This window comes from Geotrypetes seraphini, chromosome 1, assembly GCF_902459505.1.
Source record: "Geotrypetes seraphini chromosome 1, aGeoSer1.1, whole genome shotgun sequence".
Taxonomy (NCBI): Eukaryota; Metazoa; Chordata; class Amphibia; order Gymnophiona; family Dermophiidae; genus Geotrypetes; species Geotrypetes seraphini.
Genome location: NC_047084.1, coordinates 121,069,603 through 121,086,711, shown reverse-complemented (window position 1 = coordinate 121,086,711; position 17,109 = coordinate 121,069,603). Strand labels below are relative to the sequence as shown.

Below are 17,109 nucleotides of genomic sequence, written 5' to 3'. Positions count from 1 at the left end.
AGGGAGATATACAAAGATGGATAGGCAAATGGCTGGAAAACCGAAAGCAGAGAGTGGGCATAAATGGGAAGTTCTCCGACTGGGAGAGAGTGACTAGTGGTGTGCCCCAGGGCTCGGTACTTGGGCCGATCCTTTTTAATATTTATATCAATGACCTGGAAAATGGAACATCCAGTGAGATCATCAAGTTTGCAGACGACACAAAACTCTGCCGGGCAATCAGATCGCAGGAGGACAGTGAGGAACTCCAGAGCGATTTGTGTCGGTTAGAAAAATGGGCGGAGAAATGGCAGATGAAGTTCAACGTGGAGAAATGCAAGGTAATGCATTTAGGCAGTAAAAATAAGGAATACGAGTACAGAATGTCAGGTGCAACTCTGGGGAAAAGTGAACAAGAAAGGGATCTGGGTGTACTGATAGATAGGACCCTGAAGCCGTCGGCACAATGCGCGGCAGCGGCAAATAAGGCAAATAGAATGTTGGGCATGATAAAGAAAGGAATCTCGAGTAGATCGGAGAAAGTTATAATGCCGCTTTATAGGGCAATGGTCAGACCCCACTTGGAATACTGCGTCCAACACTGGTCTCCCTACCTAAAGAAGGATATAAAACTGCTGGAGAGGGTGCAGAGACGAGCAACTAAACTAGTGAAGGGTTTGGAGAAACTGGAATATGAGGATCGACTTAAAACACTGGGATTGTTCTCCCTTGAGAAAAGGAGACTGCGGGGGGATATGATCGAAACCTTCAAAATACTGAAAGGAATCGACAAAATAGAGCAGAGAAGATTATTTACAATGTCCAATTTGACACGGACAAGAGGACATGAAATGAAGCTAAGGGGGGGCAAGTTCAGGACTAATGTCAGGAAGTTCTGCTTCACACAGAGAGTGGTTGACATCTGGAATACTCTCCCAGGGGAGATTATTGCGGAATCGACAGTCCTAGGCTTCAAGGGCAAACTAGATGCATATCTCCTTGAGAGAGGCATATAAAGATATGGTTGGCTATAAAATAAATATATTGAAAATACGTTTTGTCAGATTCAGTTATGAGCAGGGATTCATCCAGACCAAAAAACATATAAATCAAGCTGACATACTAAAAATCAAAAAGATGAAAAGGAGAAAAATAAACCTCAATTGAGGGTCGTTGGGACTACACAAGTACCCAACCATCCACTCATCATCACGGGTTTATAAAAAACTCCAAAACATGTATAAATAATCAATTCTCACATCTTTCATTCACACAAGATCTTCTTTTTGTTATTGTTATTCTTTTTGTTATTTTTCACAGTCTTTTTTATATATATAAAATTTCAGTTTAAATGTCAAGCAATGAAAAAGGCCTGAATCCCAAGCTTAACCACATTAATTGGCGAGGACTACAGCTGAATGTAATCAGTATAAGCAGTTTTTAGAGATATGCAGCATATATCTGAAATCGTGAAAAAATACACTCATCTGAAATCGAGGATTTTCACCGAGAGGCTTCCAATTCAAGAATCCTCGATTTCAGATGAGTGTATTTTTTCACGATTTCAGATATATGCTGCATATCTCTAAAAACTGCTTATACTGATTACATTCAGCTGTAGTCCTCGCCAATTAATGTGGTTAAGCTTGGGATTCAGGCCTTTTTCATTGCTTGACATTTAAACTGAAATTTTATATATATAAAAAAGACTGTGAAAAATAACAAAAAGAATAACAATAACAAAAAGAAGACCTTGTGTGAATGAAAGATGTGAGAATTGATTATTTATACATGTTTTGGAGTTTTTTATAAACCCGTGATGATGAGTGGATGGTTGGGTACTTGTGTAGTCCCAACGACCCTCAATTGAGGTTTATTTTTCTCCTTTTCATCTTTTTGATTTTTAGTATGTCAGCTTGATTTATATGTTTTTTGGTCTGGATGAATCCCTGCTCATAACTGAATCTGACAAAACGTATTTTCAATATATTTACTATTAGTCTCACGTTTTTGCCTCAAAACAAATTATTAGTGGCTATAAAATAAGCCAGGTGAATACCTAGCAGGGCCTCCGCGTGTGCGGATCGCCGGACTTGATGGACCGAAGGTCTGATCCGGAGATGGCGCTTCTTATGTTCTTATGTTCTTAACTTTAAATACTATTAGCAAAATTTTAAACGGGATCCAGTAGTATACTGGCAACCAGAGTGACATGATCATCTTGACCACTCCCATTGACTAACTGGAGAACCACATCTGAAGTGTTTGGAGTTTAGTGAAATTTCTCCCCATAATTCCAGTAAGCAATGCATTGGCATAGTCCAGTTTAGACAAATAATGAGGCTTTATTTATTAATCCTCTCACTGCAGGCAACTTCCGTAGAGTAGCAAAACCCTGCTTCACAACATTATTAATGTATATTAGTGCCCCCAGGTGTTATACAGTATATACCTCATTACGTTAGTATTCCATAAAGGAATGTAGACAGTTCTGCAAAAGGGTATTTGTTTGGAGCCCTCCTTTCTTTATAAAACACTGGCACAGTGGGTTTGTCCACACGTATGTTGGGAAGTGAGCACCTTTATCAGCCATATAATCAGAGTACAAAAAAAAATTGCATAAACACAAAAGCATAAAAACGTGGAGGGGCATAATCGAAAGGGACGTCTAAGTCCATTTGCATCCAACTTGCAAGTCGTCCAAAGTAAAAAAACAACCTAAGACACATTTTCGAAAATATGTCCAAAATTTTTTTCCCTTTGAAAATCATCTAATTACACGTCCTGCAGATCTGATCGTCCAAGCCGCTAAATCATCTATCTTTATACCACATTTCCGTCCAACATTTCGTCCAAGTCCAAAATGCCTAGAACAAGCCCTATTGGACATGGGAGGGGTCAGCAAAGTGATGGACTGAACACCCAGACATGCCACCTAAATAGTGGGGTACCTTACAGGGCACTACTGTGAACTTCACAAAAAGGGTGCCATGTCTTTTCCTTACTACAGTTCCCTTATAGGTCATGGTGAGCCCCCCAAAACCACCTCCAGAATCCCCTAGACCTACTTATCTACCTCCCTAATAGCCCTTATGGCAGCAGGAGCCACTTATATGCCAGTACAAAAGGGTTTTGGGGGTGTATATGGGAGTGCACATGTTTAAGTATCAATGCAGTGCTTACAGGGGCTTATGGGCATGGGTCCTCCGCTCTATGGGTCCCTAACCCACCCCCAAGATGACTAAGCTGCCTCAGTGCTGGATGACTAGGCTTTCCTATGCCAGGCGGCCAGGTGATGATGATCTGGAGGCTGAATTTTAGAGGTGTGATTAATATTTTTAAGGGGGGGGTCAGTGATCACTGGGGTAGTGGGTGGGGGTCTGTTTTATGTGTTTGCAGTGCTTATCTGCTGACTTTAGGTGGGTTTTTGTGACTTAGACCATGTTTTACATGGTCTAAGTCACAACGTCTAAGTTCCGTTATACATGCTGTACGGCTAAGTCTAAGCCTGTCAATGTCCTGCCTACCTCCCGTCCTCGACACACCTCCCAAAACACCCCGTTTAGCTTTGGTCGTTCAGCGGCACTATGAAGGCCTAGGTCATTTAGAAATACGTCCAAAATCCGTTTTTAGTATTGGGGAATGTTCGTCCAAGTGCCGACTTAGGCCGGTTTTTGGACGTTTTTCTCTTTTGATTATGAGCCCCATAGCTTCTAAACAGAAATAGATATGCCATCAATTTTTTGCAACTTATGACATCACATTGGAGATTTAGGTAAGAGGATCATTAATATAGGATCTGGAGAAAACCATCATCATAACACAGAAAAGAAGAAATGAGGAAATGAGGAAAATGAAAGAAATGAGGAAAGCCCATCATGATCCCTAAAACACCCAGCAGCAGACTAGAATTGAGAAAATGGGGCAGAAAATGAATTCATTCCATAAATAAATAAGGTAGCTTTCACTCTTGATCGCTGAGCCCTTGTACAAAGCACTGAAAATCCCAACACCAGAAACACAGCTTACTGGAGAAAAAGCCCGAGCCAAAAGCATATGTCTGGAAAGAGATGGCAATGAAAGACTCTGATAAAATGCACGCAGTGGAGAACATGTCATCATTGATGTAAAACAGGGAGCTAGCCCCTGAATTTCAACCCCCAAAAAATGAGCATAGGGGAGAGGTTTCTATCCTAGCAACTGAAGAAACCAGGCACTAGATCAACATCCCACCACCAGGACCAAAGCCAGGTGAGACCTATGAAACAAGAAAGGCATGTGGAGCAGGATGATACAGGAGTGAACAGCCAAAGCTGCCTTAAGGACTTGCAGAAGATACACAGCCGGTAGGAATACGATACCTTTTTCAGGTGTTTTGTCAGAGGAATCACCAGGAACAGGAGACACAGGAAGAAATCCAGGGTCTGTAGTGCAAATTCAAATAAATCAAAATAGGTAAGTAATACAATCATCCCGTAAAGGCAGAAATAATTAATGAATCTCAAACAAACAGAGGAACTAGAAGAGAGGACAGGAAATAAGCAGAAGAGAGATAAAGAGATCTACTTACAGGGCTCCTTTTACTACGCTGTGATAACGTTTTTAGCGACGCAGAATTTTAGCGCATGCTAAAACCGTTATTGCAGCTTAATAAAAGAGTCTCTGAGAAAATCTTTGCTCAAAAGCTCCAAGGCACAGATAAAAAATTGTGTTCTATCAGCTCTCATCCTTCAACAAAAAACTTTGGCACTTCACCGAAAAAATCCTGACTAGTTTTCTGTACAAAAGTGACTCATACTTAGACTTAGGTATCTCTGCATTAGCTATCTCTTAGATTTATTGTCTGCATTTAACCTAATTGATCGCTTACTGCCATTATCTCATTTGTCTTTGTTAGGCTTAACTGGAACAGTCTTAAAATGGTTTTCCTCATTCTTATCCAACTGTTCATTCAAGGTCCTGTCTTCTCTCTCCAACATTAATTTGTAGGCAATCTACTTGTCCCCAAAGGTTTATCCTCCCCCCCTTCTCTTTAACCTTTTCCTTAGTTCTTTAGTTATAATTATTAAGGACTTTTCCGTACTGATATAGTTACATGGATGATATCCTACTTCTTTACTACATTGACCCCTGTTGCCCGTTTCATAACCTTCCTTCAATCTTGTCTTGATTCAATAGCTCACTGGCTCTCTTCTCATTGCCTTGTTCTGAATGCCGATAAAACTATTGCCTGTTGGATCACTGGTAGTTCTACAAAACTAACATAAATGCTAGATCTTATGGTTTCCTCCATTATCCATTGATTCTTTGTGCTATCTTGGTGTAACTCTTGACTTCCAAGTTTCTTTCTCACCATAAATCTCCACTACTTAAATCTATATATTTTTTTTCACTCTTAGACTTTGCTCCATAAGACATTACTTTAATCAAGATTCATTTCATGCACTTTTGCTGTTTATTTTCACCACCAGGCTCATAGAAACATGACGACAGATAAAGGCCAAATGGCCCATCCAGCATCCATTATCTCCTTCTCTCCCTATAGGCTAAGGTTCTTAACACTTGCATTGTGAAGTCATTTTGCTTTATGGTTATAGAAACATGATGGCAGATAAAGGCCAAATGGCCCATCTGCAGTATCCACTATCTCTTCCTCTCCGTAAGAGATCCCACGTGCCTGTCCCATGCTTTTTTGGATTCAGACACAATCTTTGTCTCCAACACCTTTACTGGGGGACTATTCCATATATTTCCATAGATTACTCCTGAACTATCACCTCTTAACTTCATCCTATGCCCTCTCATTCCAGAGCTTCATTTCAAATGAAAGAGACTCGCCTCATGTGCACTTATGCCATGTAGGTATTTAAACATCTCTATCGTATCTCTCCTCTTCTGCCTTTCCTCCAAAGTCTATTCTCAATCCTCCATAAAGAAACTTCATTCATTTCATAATACTGCCATTCACCTTTTTTTTTTTTTTTTTTGCCAAATAAAAAAATCCGATTGTGTTGCACTTCTGCTGAAGGACCACTATTGGCTACTAGAACTCTATTGAATTTAGTAAAACAGTTCTCTTATTAGCTATAAGAACACTGCCATACTGGGACAAAGACTGAAGGTCCATCAAGCCCAGTATCCTATTTCCAACCCAGATCCCAAGTACCTAGCTAGATCCTAGGTAGTAAAACAGATCTGCTGCTGCTTATCCTAGGAATATTCTGGACTTAATTATAAATGGACTATGAGGACCGGCGCAAGGTGTAGGAGTAGAAGGGACGCTGAGAAGCAGTGATCACAATATGATCTGCTTCAACCTGGACACAGGGGCAAAACATCGATACAGAACGTCAGTCACAGCACTGAACTTCCGAAAAAGGAATTACGAAGGAATGAGACTCATGGTGGGGAAGAAGATTAAGAAGAGGATAATAATAATAATAATTATTTTATTTTTTATACATTGCCTAACCAAGAATGATTCTAGGCCAGGGGTGCCCAACACGTCGATCGCGATCGACAGGTCGCTCGCTCAGGCGACCCCAGTCGATCGCAGAGCGGGTTCCCTTCTTCCCTTCTCTTTTTTCCCCTCCTGACTGGCCTGCTCCTGAATTCTGCTGCTGCCTCCGCTGCTCAACATTAAAAAAAAAACCGGCTTGGAGAATTTATGCTCCGGGGTCTAACGTGTGCTTGTACCGGATTCCCTTCTCTTCCCTCTGAAACCGGAAGTTATGTCGGGGGGGGGGGGGGAGAGAAGGGAAGCCGGCACGCACATGTTAGAGCCCCATTCGCGAGCTAAAGCTTGCGATTTGCTCTTCTTGCTGCCAGGTCCTGCCTACTTTCTGTTTCCTCAAAGGCAGGACCCGGCAGCATTTCTCCCAATAGGTCGATCTTGGGCCGATCAGCCTTCCTCTCCCTGACGTCAATTCTGCCGTCGGAGAGGAAGTTCTGGCCAGCGGAACTTCCTCTCCGACGGCAAAATTGACGTCGGGGAGAGGAATGCTGATGGGCCCAAAGCAAGGAGAGCTTGGCCGGCGGTGGGCTTCGGGGGCCTGTTATCCTATGGCAACGGCAGTGGCAGTGGCTTGGGGGAGGGCAGGGAGGGAGAAAGAGGGCAGTGGCTTGGGGGAGGGCAGGGAGGGAGAAAGAGGGCAGGCAGGGAGACAGAAGGAAAGAAGAAAAAAAGAAAAAAAGAACGGGGGCATGAAGAGAGAAAGAAAGAGTGGGCAGGGAGAGAAGAAGAAAACGTTGGGGGGGAATGAGGTCAGGAGGAGAGGAAGCATACAGGCTAAAAGAAGGGAAGAAAGATTGGATGCACAGTCAGAAGAAGAAAGTGCAACCAGAGACTCATGAAATCACCAGACAAGGTAGGAAAAATGATTTTATTTTAAATTTAGTGATCAAAATGTGTCTGAATTTATATCTGCTCTCTATATTTTACAATATGGTCCCCTTTTACTAAACCGCAATAGAGGTTTTTAGCGCAGGGAGCCTATGAGCGTCGAGAGCAGCGCTGGGCATTCAGCGCAGCTCCCTGCGCTAAAAACTGCTATTGTGGTTTAGTAAAAAGGGAGGGGGGTGGGTATTTGTCTATTTTTGTATGGTTGTTACTGAGGTGACAGTGCATAGAGTCATCTGCTTTGACCTCTTTGAAAAAACCCCAGAATAGGAATGATAATTAACAATTCTATGCGTACAGTGTGCGTTGTGTTTTTTTAAAATTTTATTGTTGGTAGATTATTTTGACTTGGTCATTTTAAAAGTAGCTCGCAAGCCCAAAAAGTGTGGGCACCCCTGTTCTAGGCGGTTCACAACAAATAAAAACTGATCATACAGTGAAGAATACAATTTAAAATGGAAATACATCCGATAATAAAACATAAGAAATGCATAAAATTTTAAAAAGACAACAGAATACAATTAGGATACAAATTTAACAAATAATTGGGTCTTCAATAATTTTCTAAAATCAAGATAGGAGGAAGCTCCTAGCATAATTTTTCCTAGCATTCAATTTAGCAGTTCTCTCATGAAATCTTTTATATCAACATAATTTAACAGAAGGGAATGTAAATAAACAAACTCTACGTGTGGACTTATTTCAGTGGTTCAAAGAAAAATGGGAAAGAAGGTAGTCAGGTGACAAGCCAAAGATAGATTTATAACAAATACAAGCAAACTTAAACAAAACTCTGGCCTCAATCGGCAACCAATTAAGTTTCTGATAATATGGCGTAATATGCTCCCATTTTTCAAACCAAAAATCAAATAAAACTGCAGTGTTTTGAACCACTCTCAATTTTCTTTTAGGCACCCAGATAGATAATATTACAATAGTCAAAAATACTTATAACAGATGACTGCACTAACAGACAGAATGAAGCTTCATCAAAATATTTCTTAATGGTGCGAAGTTTCCAAAGCACCAAAAAGCATTTCTTCAGTAGACATCTTACTTTGGAACAGCATACTGATCTATCTATAGTCCCAATATTTTTATAGATTGTTCTATAGTATAGTCAAGACCGTTCAAGTGTATCAATGTTTCTTTGATTTTAAACGCTAGAGCAAGCATGGTCCCTTTTTAAGGATACGGTCACCGAGGTGCAAAATCTATATATACTGTGTATCAACAAGGGATCCAAGAGGAAAAAGAACAAGGAACTGGCGTGTATCACTGTAGCAGTGAAGGAAGCGATCAGAGACAAGAAAACTTTGTTTAAGGAATGGAAAAGCTCAAAAACAGATGAAAACTGGAGAAAGCACAACCAGCATCAAAGCAGGTGCCACAAGGCGATAAGAGGGGCCAAAAGCGACTAAGAGGAAAAAATAGCCAAGGAGGCAAAAAACTTCAAGGCATTCTTTTGATATATTAAGGGGAAACGCCCCGCGAAGGAAGAGGTGGGGCCATTGGATGACCATGGAATAAAGGGAGTGCTAAAGGAGGACAAAGCCATCGCCAACAAACTGAACACATTTTTTGCGTCTGTATTTACCAAAGAGGATATACACAACATACCGGAAGCTGACAGACTATATGCCGGAAACGAAGACGGGAAACTGACAGGGTTGACGGTCAGTCTAGAAGAGGTATGCAGGCAGATTGATAGGCTTAAAAATGATAAATCCCCGAGACCAAATGGCATCCATCTGAGGGTAATCAAGGAACTAAAAGGGGCTATAGATGAACTGCTTCAACTAATAGCTAATCTGTTGATCAAATCGAGAAGGATTCCACTCCACAAGAAAGGCTCAAAGATGGAGACAGCAAACTACAGACCAGTGAGTCTAACATCGATAGTGAGCAAACTAATGGAAACTCTAATCAAACACCAATTAGATAAGATCCTGGATGAGGAGAATCTACGGGATCCCCGACAACATGGATTTACTAAGGGAAGATCCTGCCAATCCAACCTGATCAGCTTCTTTGACTGGGTAACGGGGAAGCTGGATATTGGGGAGTCCCTGGACATCGTGTACCTGGACTTTAGCAAAGCATTCGATAGCGTACCACACCGCAGGTTACTGAGCAAGATGAGTTCTATAGGATTAGGTAACACATTGACAAAATGGGTTGGGAGCTGGCTTGGAGGTAGGCTCCAAAGGGTGGTGGTGAACGGCACCCCCTCCGAAATGACGGAGGTGATTAGTGGAGTACCACAGGGCTCAGTCTTGGGCCCAATCCTATTCAACATCTTTATAAGAGACTTGGCAGAAGGGCTTCGAGGTAAAATAACATTATTCGCCAATGACGCCAAACTGAGTAATGTAGTGGGCAAATGCACAACAGACGAAGATTCAGTGCCCGACAACATGATGCACGACCTACTCCTACTGGAGCGATGGTCTAGGACATGGCAACTCAACTTCAATGCCAAAAAATGCAAAGTTATGCACCTGGGCAGCCAGAATCCATGCAAGTCTTATACCCTTAATGGCGAGATCCTAGCAAAAACGGTAGCAGAACGAGACTTGGGGGTAATCGTCAGTGAGGACATGAAGGCTGCCAATCAAGTGGAGCAGGCTTCGTCCAAGGCAAGACAAATCATGGGCTGCATACGAAGGGGTTTCGTCAGTCGTAAGGCGGAAGTCATTATGCCATTGTATAGATCCATGGTGAGGCCCCACCTGGAATACTGTGTGCAATTCTGGAGGCCGCATTATCGCAAGGATGTGCTGAGACTGGAGTCGGTGCAAAGAATGGCCACCCGGATGGTCTCGGGACTCAAGGATCTACCATACGAAAAACGGCTTGACAAATTACAGCTATACTCGCTCGAGGAGCGCAGAGAGAGGGGGGACATGATCGAGACGTTCAAGTATCTTACGGGCCGCATCGAGGCGGAGGAAGATATCTTCTTTTTCAAGGGTCCCACGACAACAAGAGGGCATCCGTTGAAAATCAGGGGCGGGAAACTACGAGGTGACACCAGGAAATTCTTTTTCACTGAAAGAGTGGTTGATCGCTGGAATAGTCTTCCACTACAGGTGATTGAGGCCAGCAGCGTGCCTGATTTTAAGGCCAAATGGGATCGGCACATGGGATCTATTCACAGGGCAAAGGTAGGGGAGGGACATTAAGGTGGGCAGACTAGATGGGCCGTGGGCCCTTATCTGCCGTCTATTTCTATGTTTCTATGTTTCTATTAAGACTGGAAAGTGGCGAATGTTACGCCGATCTTCAAGAAAGGTTCGAGGGGAGATCCAGGAAACTACAGACCGGTGAGTCTGATCTCGGTACTGGGAAAGATGGTAGAGGTGCTGATAAAGGACCGCATCACTCATCACCTTGATGGACACAGTCTGATGAGAGTTAGTCACCACAGCTTCAGCAAGGGAAGATCTTGCTTGATGAACCTGCTGCATTTCTTCGAGGAAGTAAACAGGCAGATAGACAAGGGTGACCCGGTCGACTTTGTATATCTGAATATTCAGAAGGCGTTCGACAAGGTCCTGCATGAACAACTACTTCGAAAAATGCGAGCCATGGATTCGATGGTGAAATACTCAAGTGGATTAAAAACTGGTTGGCGGATAGCAAATAGAGAGGGGGTAAATGGACAATACTCGGACTAGAAAAGCGTCACGAGTGTAGCACCGCAGAGTTCAATGCTTGGGCCCGTGCTCTTCAACATATTTATAAACAACCTGAAAATTGGTACAATGAGCGAGGTGATTAAATTTGCGGATGATACGAAGTTATTCAGAGTGGTGAAGATATAAAAGGATTGCAAAGACCTGCAACATGAATAAAACGCTCGAGAAATGGTCTGCGACATGGCAAACGAAGTTTAACATGGATAAGTGTAACGTGATGCATATCAGTAACAAAAGTCTCATGCACGAATACAGGATGCCCGAGGCGGTACTTGGAGAGACCTCCCAGGAAAGAGACTTTGGAGTTCTGATCGATAAGTCGATGAAGCCTTCTGCACAATGCGATGCGGCGGCAAAAAGGGTGACAAGGCAATGGGGCCTGACAACCTACACCCCAGGGTGCTCAGGGAGTTGTGTGATGTCTTGGCGGAACTGCTATCCGCGCTCTTCAATCTCTTCCTTAGTACGGGTAACGTCCCGTTGGACTGGAAGACGGCTAACGTCATTCCTCTCCAAAAGAAAGGCTCCAAGATGGAGACAGCAAACTACAGACCGGTGAGTCTCACATCAATAGTGTGCAAACTAATGGAAACTCTAATCAAACGCCAATTGGATACAATCCTGAACGAGGAGAATCTACGGGATCCCCGTCAACATGGATTTACTAAGGGGAGATCCTGCCAATCCAACCTGATCAGCTTCTTTGACTGGGTGACGAGGAAGCTGGATGTTGGGGAGTCCCTGGACATCGTATACTTGGACTTCAGTAAAGCATTCGATAGCGTACCACACCGTAGGTTGCTGAGCAAGATGAGTTCTATAGGATTGGGCGACACATTGACGAAATGGGTTGGGAACTGGCTTGGAGGTAGGCTTCAGAGGGTAGTGGTGAACAGCACCCCCTCCGAAATGATGGAGGTAATCAGTGGAGTGCCACAGGGCTCGGTCCTGGGCCCGATCCTATTCAACATCTTTATAAGAGACTTAGCAGAAGGGCTGCGAGGTAAAATAACATTATTCGCTGATGACGCCAGACTAAGCAATGTAGTGGGCAAAAGCACAACAGACATAAATTCAATGTCCGACAACATGATGCACGACCTACTCCTACTGGAGCGCTGGTCTAGGTCCTGGCAACTCAGCTTCAATGCCAAAAAATGCAAAGTCATGCACCTGGGCAGCCAAAATCCATGCAAGACTTACACCCTTAATGGCGAGATCCTAACAAGAACTGAAGCAGAACAAGACTTAGGGGTAATCGTCAGTGAGAACATGAAGACTGCCAATCAAGTGGAACAAGCTTCATCCAAGGCAAGGCAAATCATAGGTTGCATACGCAGGAGGTTCGTCAGCCGTAAGCCTGAAGTCATTATGCCATTGTATAGATCCATGGTGAGGCCCCACCTGGAATACTGTGTGCAATTCTGGAGGCCGCATTACCGTAAGGATGTGCTGAGACTGGAGTCGGTCCAGAGAATGGCCACCCGGATGGTCTCGGGACTCAAGGATCTCCCGTACGAGGAACGGCTGGATAAGTTGCAGCTGTACTCACTCGAGGAACACAGAGAGAGGGGTGACATGATTGAGACATTCAAGTATCTCACGGGCCGCATCGAGGTGGAAGAAGATATCTTCTTTTTCAAGGGTCCCGCGGCAACAAGGGGGCATCCGTGGAAAATCAGGGGCAGGAAACTGCAAGGGGACACCAGGAAATTATTTTTTACTGAAAGGGTGGTTGATCGCTGGAATAGTCTTCCACTTCAGCTTATTGAGGCCAGCAGCGTGCCTGATTTTAAGGCCAAATGGGATAGACACGTGTGATCTATTCACAGAGAAAGGTAGGGGAGGGTCATTGGGGTGGGCAGACTAGAAGGGCCGTGGCCCTTATCTGCCGTCTATTTCTATGTTTCTATGTAAGGGGATCAGGACCATATCGGAAAAGGTTATCATGTTGCTGTACTGGGTCATGGTACGCCCCCACTTGGAATACTGCATCCAGCACTGGTCGCCGTACATGAAGAAGGACACAGTAATACTCGAAAGGGTCCAGAGAAGAACGACTAAAATGGTTATGGGGCTGGAGGAGTTAGCATACAGTGAGAGATTAGAGAAACTGGGCCTCTTCTCCCTTGAAAAGAGGAGACTCAGAGGGGACATAATTGAAACATTCAAGATAATGAAGGGAATAGACTTAGTAGATAAAGACAGGTTGCTTACCCTCTCCATGGTGGAGAGAACGAGAGGGCACTCTCTAAAGTTAAAAGGGGATATATTCCGTACAAACGTAAGGAAGTTCTTCTTCACCTAGAAAGTGGTGGAGAGCTGGAACATTCTTCTGGAGTCTGTTGTAGGGGAAAATACTCTCAAGGGTTTCAAGACTAAGCTGGACATGTTCCTGCTAAACTGGGACGTACGCAGATGAGGCTGGACTCATTTAGAGCACTGGTCTTTGACCTGGGACCACTGCGTGAGCGGACTGCTGGGCAGGATGGACCACTGGTCTGACCCAGCAGTGGCAATTCTTATGTTCTTGTACACGAATGCAGGATGTCTGGTGTGGTACTTGGAGAGAACCCCCCAGGAAAGAGACTTGGGAGTCTGGTTGACAATCAATGAAGCCGTCCGTGCAATGCACGGAGGCTGCAAAAAGGGCAAGCAGAATGCTAGGAATGATTAAGAAGGGGATTACGAACAGATCGAATGTTATCATGCCGATGTACTGGGCCATTGTACGCCTCCACCTGGAATACTGTGTCCAGCACTAGTCGCCATACATGAAGAAGGACACGGTACTACTCGAAAGGGTCCAGAGAAGAGCAACAAAAATGGTTAAGGGGCTGGAGGAGTTGCCGTTCAGTGAGAGATTAGAGAAACTGGGTCTCTTCTCCCTTGAAAAGAGGAGACTGAGAGGGGACATGATTGAAACATTCATGATAATGAATGGAAGAGAGTTAGTAGATAGAGACAGGTTGTTCACCCTCTCCAAGGTAGAGAGAACAAGAGGGCACTCTCTAAAGTTAAAAGGGGATAGATTCCATAGAAACGTAAGGAAGTTCTTCACCCAGAGAGTGGTAGAAAACTGGAACGCTCTTCTGGAGGCTGTTATAGGGGAAAACACCCTCGAGGGATTCAAGACAAAGTTATACAAGTTCCTGCTGAAACAGAACGTATGCAGGTAAGGCTAGTCTCAGTTAGGGCACTGGTCTTTGACCTAAGGGCCGCTGCATGAGTGGACTGCTGGGCACGATGGACCACTGGTCTGATCCAGCAGTGGCAATTCTTATGTTCTTATAAATAAGCATTGGATTTCCCCAAGGTGGAGTACCTGTCATGGGCAGCAAAGGGAGTCCAAGCAGTGAAGCTCATTGAGCCTGAGAGAAGAGCTAATCTGCATAGTGCTGCTGGGAGCTGTCTACTCACCATGAGTGGAATGTGGTGCTGAAAAGTACAGCTCCCAGCACAGAGAGCTCAGAAGGCAAAAAGCTCTTTTAGGAGTTGGGTAATCCTCAGGAGGAATGCTGATCTATGGTCTAAATCCTGGTAAGCCCTGAAATCCACTGCTGACTGGCTGACAGGGGGCTTGTTGCAGTGGAGTAGAGTGGTCAGGCTGACCAGTCCTGATAGAGGAGACTGGTGCAGTGAAGAACAGAAGTCTGGTAGTGAGAGGGTCTGTGGGGATCTATAAACTGGTAGAGAGAGATCTGGGAGAAAGATCTGAACCTATAGTGAAGCCTGGTGGTGGGAGGGTCCATGGGGTCCTATACATTGGCAATTAAGAGCGTAAGAGTAGCCAGAGGACCCAGTAGAGCATGGAGTTGAGGAAGTGGCTCAGGCTTGATGACTGGCTGTGGGACTGGTGAAGATGGATCCAGGTGGTGGGGACCCAAGAGGCCAGGGAGTGACGGACTGGCGATGGCCCCACATGAAGTAGCTGGAAGAGCTAGCAGAGTCCAAGGCTGAAGGGGTCAGGCAGCTGATCGACAGTGGAAATGATGGGGCTGGTGGCGACTGGCGGAGAGACTGGTGATGGCACCAAGAGCTGTTCAAAGACTCCTCGGGAAGCAGCTTGAGAGGCCCTGGGAGCATTGGTCAAGATCTAAGCATTGTCCAGCAGGGGGACTGGCTATCAGCAGAGTGACTAGTAAGTGGCAATAGAAGCTGCCGAAGAGGGAGAAGGCCAATGGAGAGTCAGAGGAAGACCTGGAGGAGACGGAGACCAGAGAGGACCTGGGGAATGACCAGGAGGAGTTGGGAAGACGTGATCATGGATTTTAACGGAATGTATGCTGTATATGTGTGTAACCCTGTTGTCTTGTTGTTTTAATAGAAACCTGGAAGAGACCAGAAGGTGCCTGGGGGTGGATATGAGACGGGTATAACCGCTCTGCCTGGTCACATGATCACAGGCATCTAAGCTATGGAATACACGACCATTACATGTCTCTAAAATAATGAATTATAACATTTTTTGCTCCAATATTATAGCTATGTTGTTTAGGTCAGGAGATATGTGTTATTTAAATGACTGAAGCTGATTATTGCTCTATAGTTTCTGTAATTTCTGGAAAGATTGTATCCAACCTCTTATTTTGTAAACCACTATGAACTGTAATCAATATGGACAGGATAGAAATACTAATGGATAGTGTAATGATGTTTCAAAGGGTTTTTTTTCACATAACCATAATCGACACCGCTACTTTACCAGGCTTAGAATAGATGGTTTGTAAACTACAAGATGAAAATTACAAGTACCCCAGCACTATTAGCCTCCTTCTGATATACTGTCCTCCAAAACTGCAGGAAATCATATCAAGTGTGTCATGCCAGAATCATCATCCTAGGAGACTTAAACATTCCTCTGGAATCAGTCCAGAACTTCATAGAATTCCTATCAAACTAATACTCTCAGGCCCAACTCATGAGAGAGGTCATACCATTGACTTTATAGCAACCAACCTAACATGATGGTCTCAGACACAGACTGGACAGCAATCCCCTGGTCTAACTACTTCTTTCCCTCTGTATGGGAAGCACAACAAAAAAAACAACTAAACAAAAAATCTTAAGCAGAGGAAAAATAGATCCCAACCAATTTTGGATCGAAATATCTGAACAATTGGGATGGTTGCTTAATGACACCACAGAAAAATTAGAGAACTGGGCAAACTGTTATAAATAATCTACAAAAAACTACAATCCCAGTACACCAACCAGGTTCTTTGACAGGGTGATCAGACAACTAGTCGAGGGAAAGTGCTAGATGCGATGTATTTACATTTTAGGAAAGCCTTTGATATGGATCTGCATAGATGAATAATTACTTCTCCCTCGAACAGAGGAGATTGAGAGGGGACATGATCAAAACATTCAAGGTACTGAAAGGGATAGCCTTAGTAGATAAAGACAGGTTGTTCACCCTCTCCAAGGTAGGGAGAACGAGAGGGCACTCTCTAAAATTAAAAGGGGATAGATTCCGTACGAACATAAGGAAGTTCTTCTTCATCCAGAGAGTGGTAGAAAACTGGAACACTCTCCCGGAGTCTGTCACAGGGGAAAACACCCTCCAGGGATTCAAGACAAAGTTAGACAAGTTCTTGCTGAACAAGGACACACGCTGGTAGGGCTAGTCTCAGATAGGGCGCTGGTCTTTGACCAAAGGGCCACAGCGTAAGCAGACCGCTGGGCATGATGAACCACTGGTCTGATCCAGCAGCGACATTTCTTATGTTCTTATGTACTGAGTGCCCTTGGTATGGGCCCCAAAGTGACTAACTGGGTTTGAGTGGAAGGAAACAGAGGCTAGTGGTACAGGGAGCTCACTTTGAGGAAAGGAATCATATCACTGGTGTGCTGCAAGGTTCAGTTCTTCGGCTGGGTTTTTAAAAACATTTTTGAAAGTAATAATGCTGAAGGGCTATCTGGTAAGGATCGCCTCTTTGCGGATGATACCAAAATCTGCAATAAGGTAGTCACCCCTAATGGTGTGGCTAAAATGAGGAAGGTCTGGAAGTGAAGTTTGAAGAATGG

At 44.0% G+C, this 17,109-nt stretch overlaps 1 protein-coding gene across 11 annotated transcripts in view; it reads right to left on the bottom strand.

Moving 5' to 3' along the window:
- The window catches only part of CA9 (carbonic anhydrase 9), a 174,631-nt gene that overhangs the window by 31,122 nt on the left and 126,400 nt on the right, over window positions 1–17,109 (bottom strand). For 8 of the 11 annotated variants that reach the window (XM_033937268.1, XM_033937360.1, XM_033937295.1 and 5 more), the window contains one exon: window positions 4,341–4,403. The exons of the other annotated variants lie outside the window; for them this stretch is intronic. In XM_033937268.1, the coding sequence (XP_033793159.1) occupies window positions 4,341–4,403 (63 nt within the window). The remainder of the gene's footprint in view (window positions 1–4,340; window positions 4,404–17,109) is intronic. 11 annotated transcript variants of the gene reach the window in all.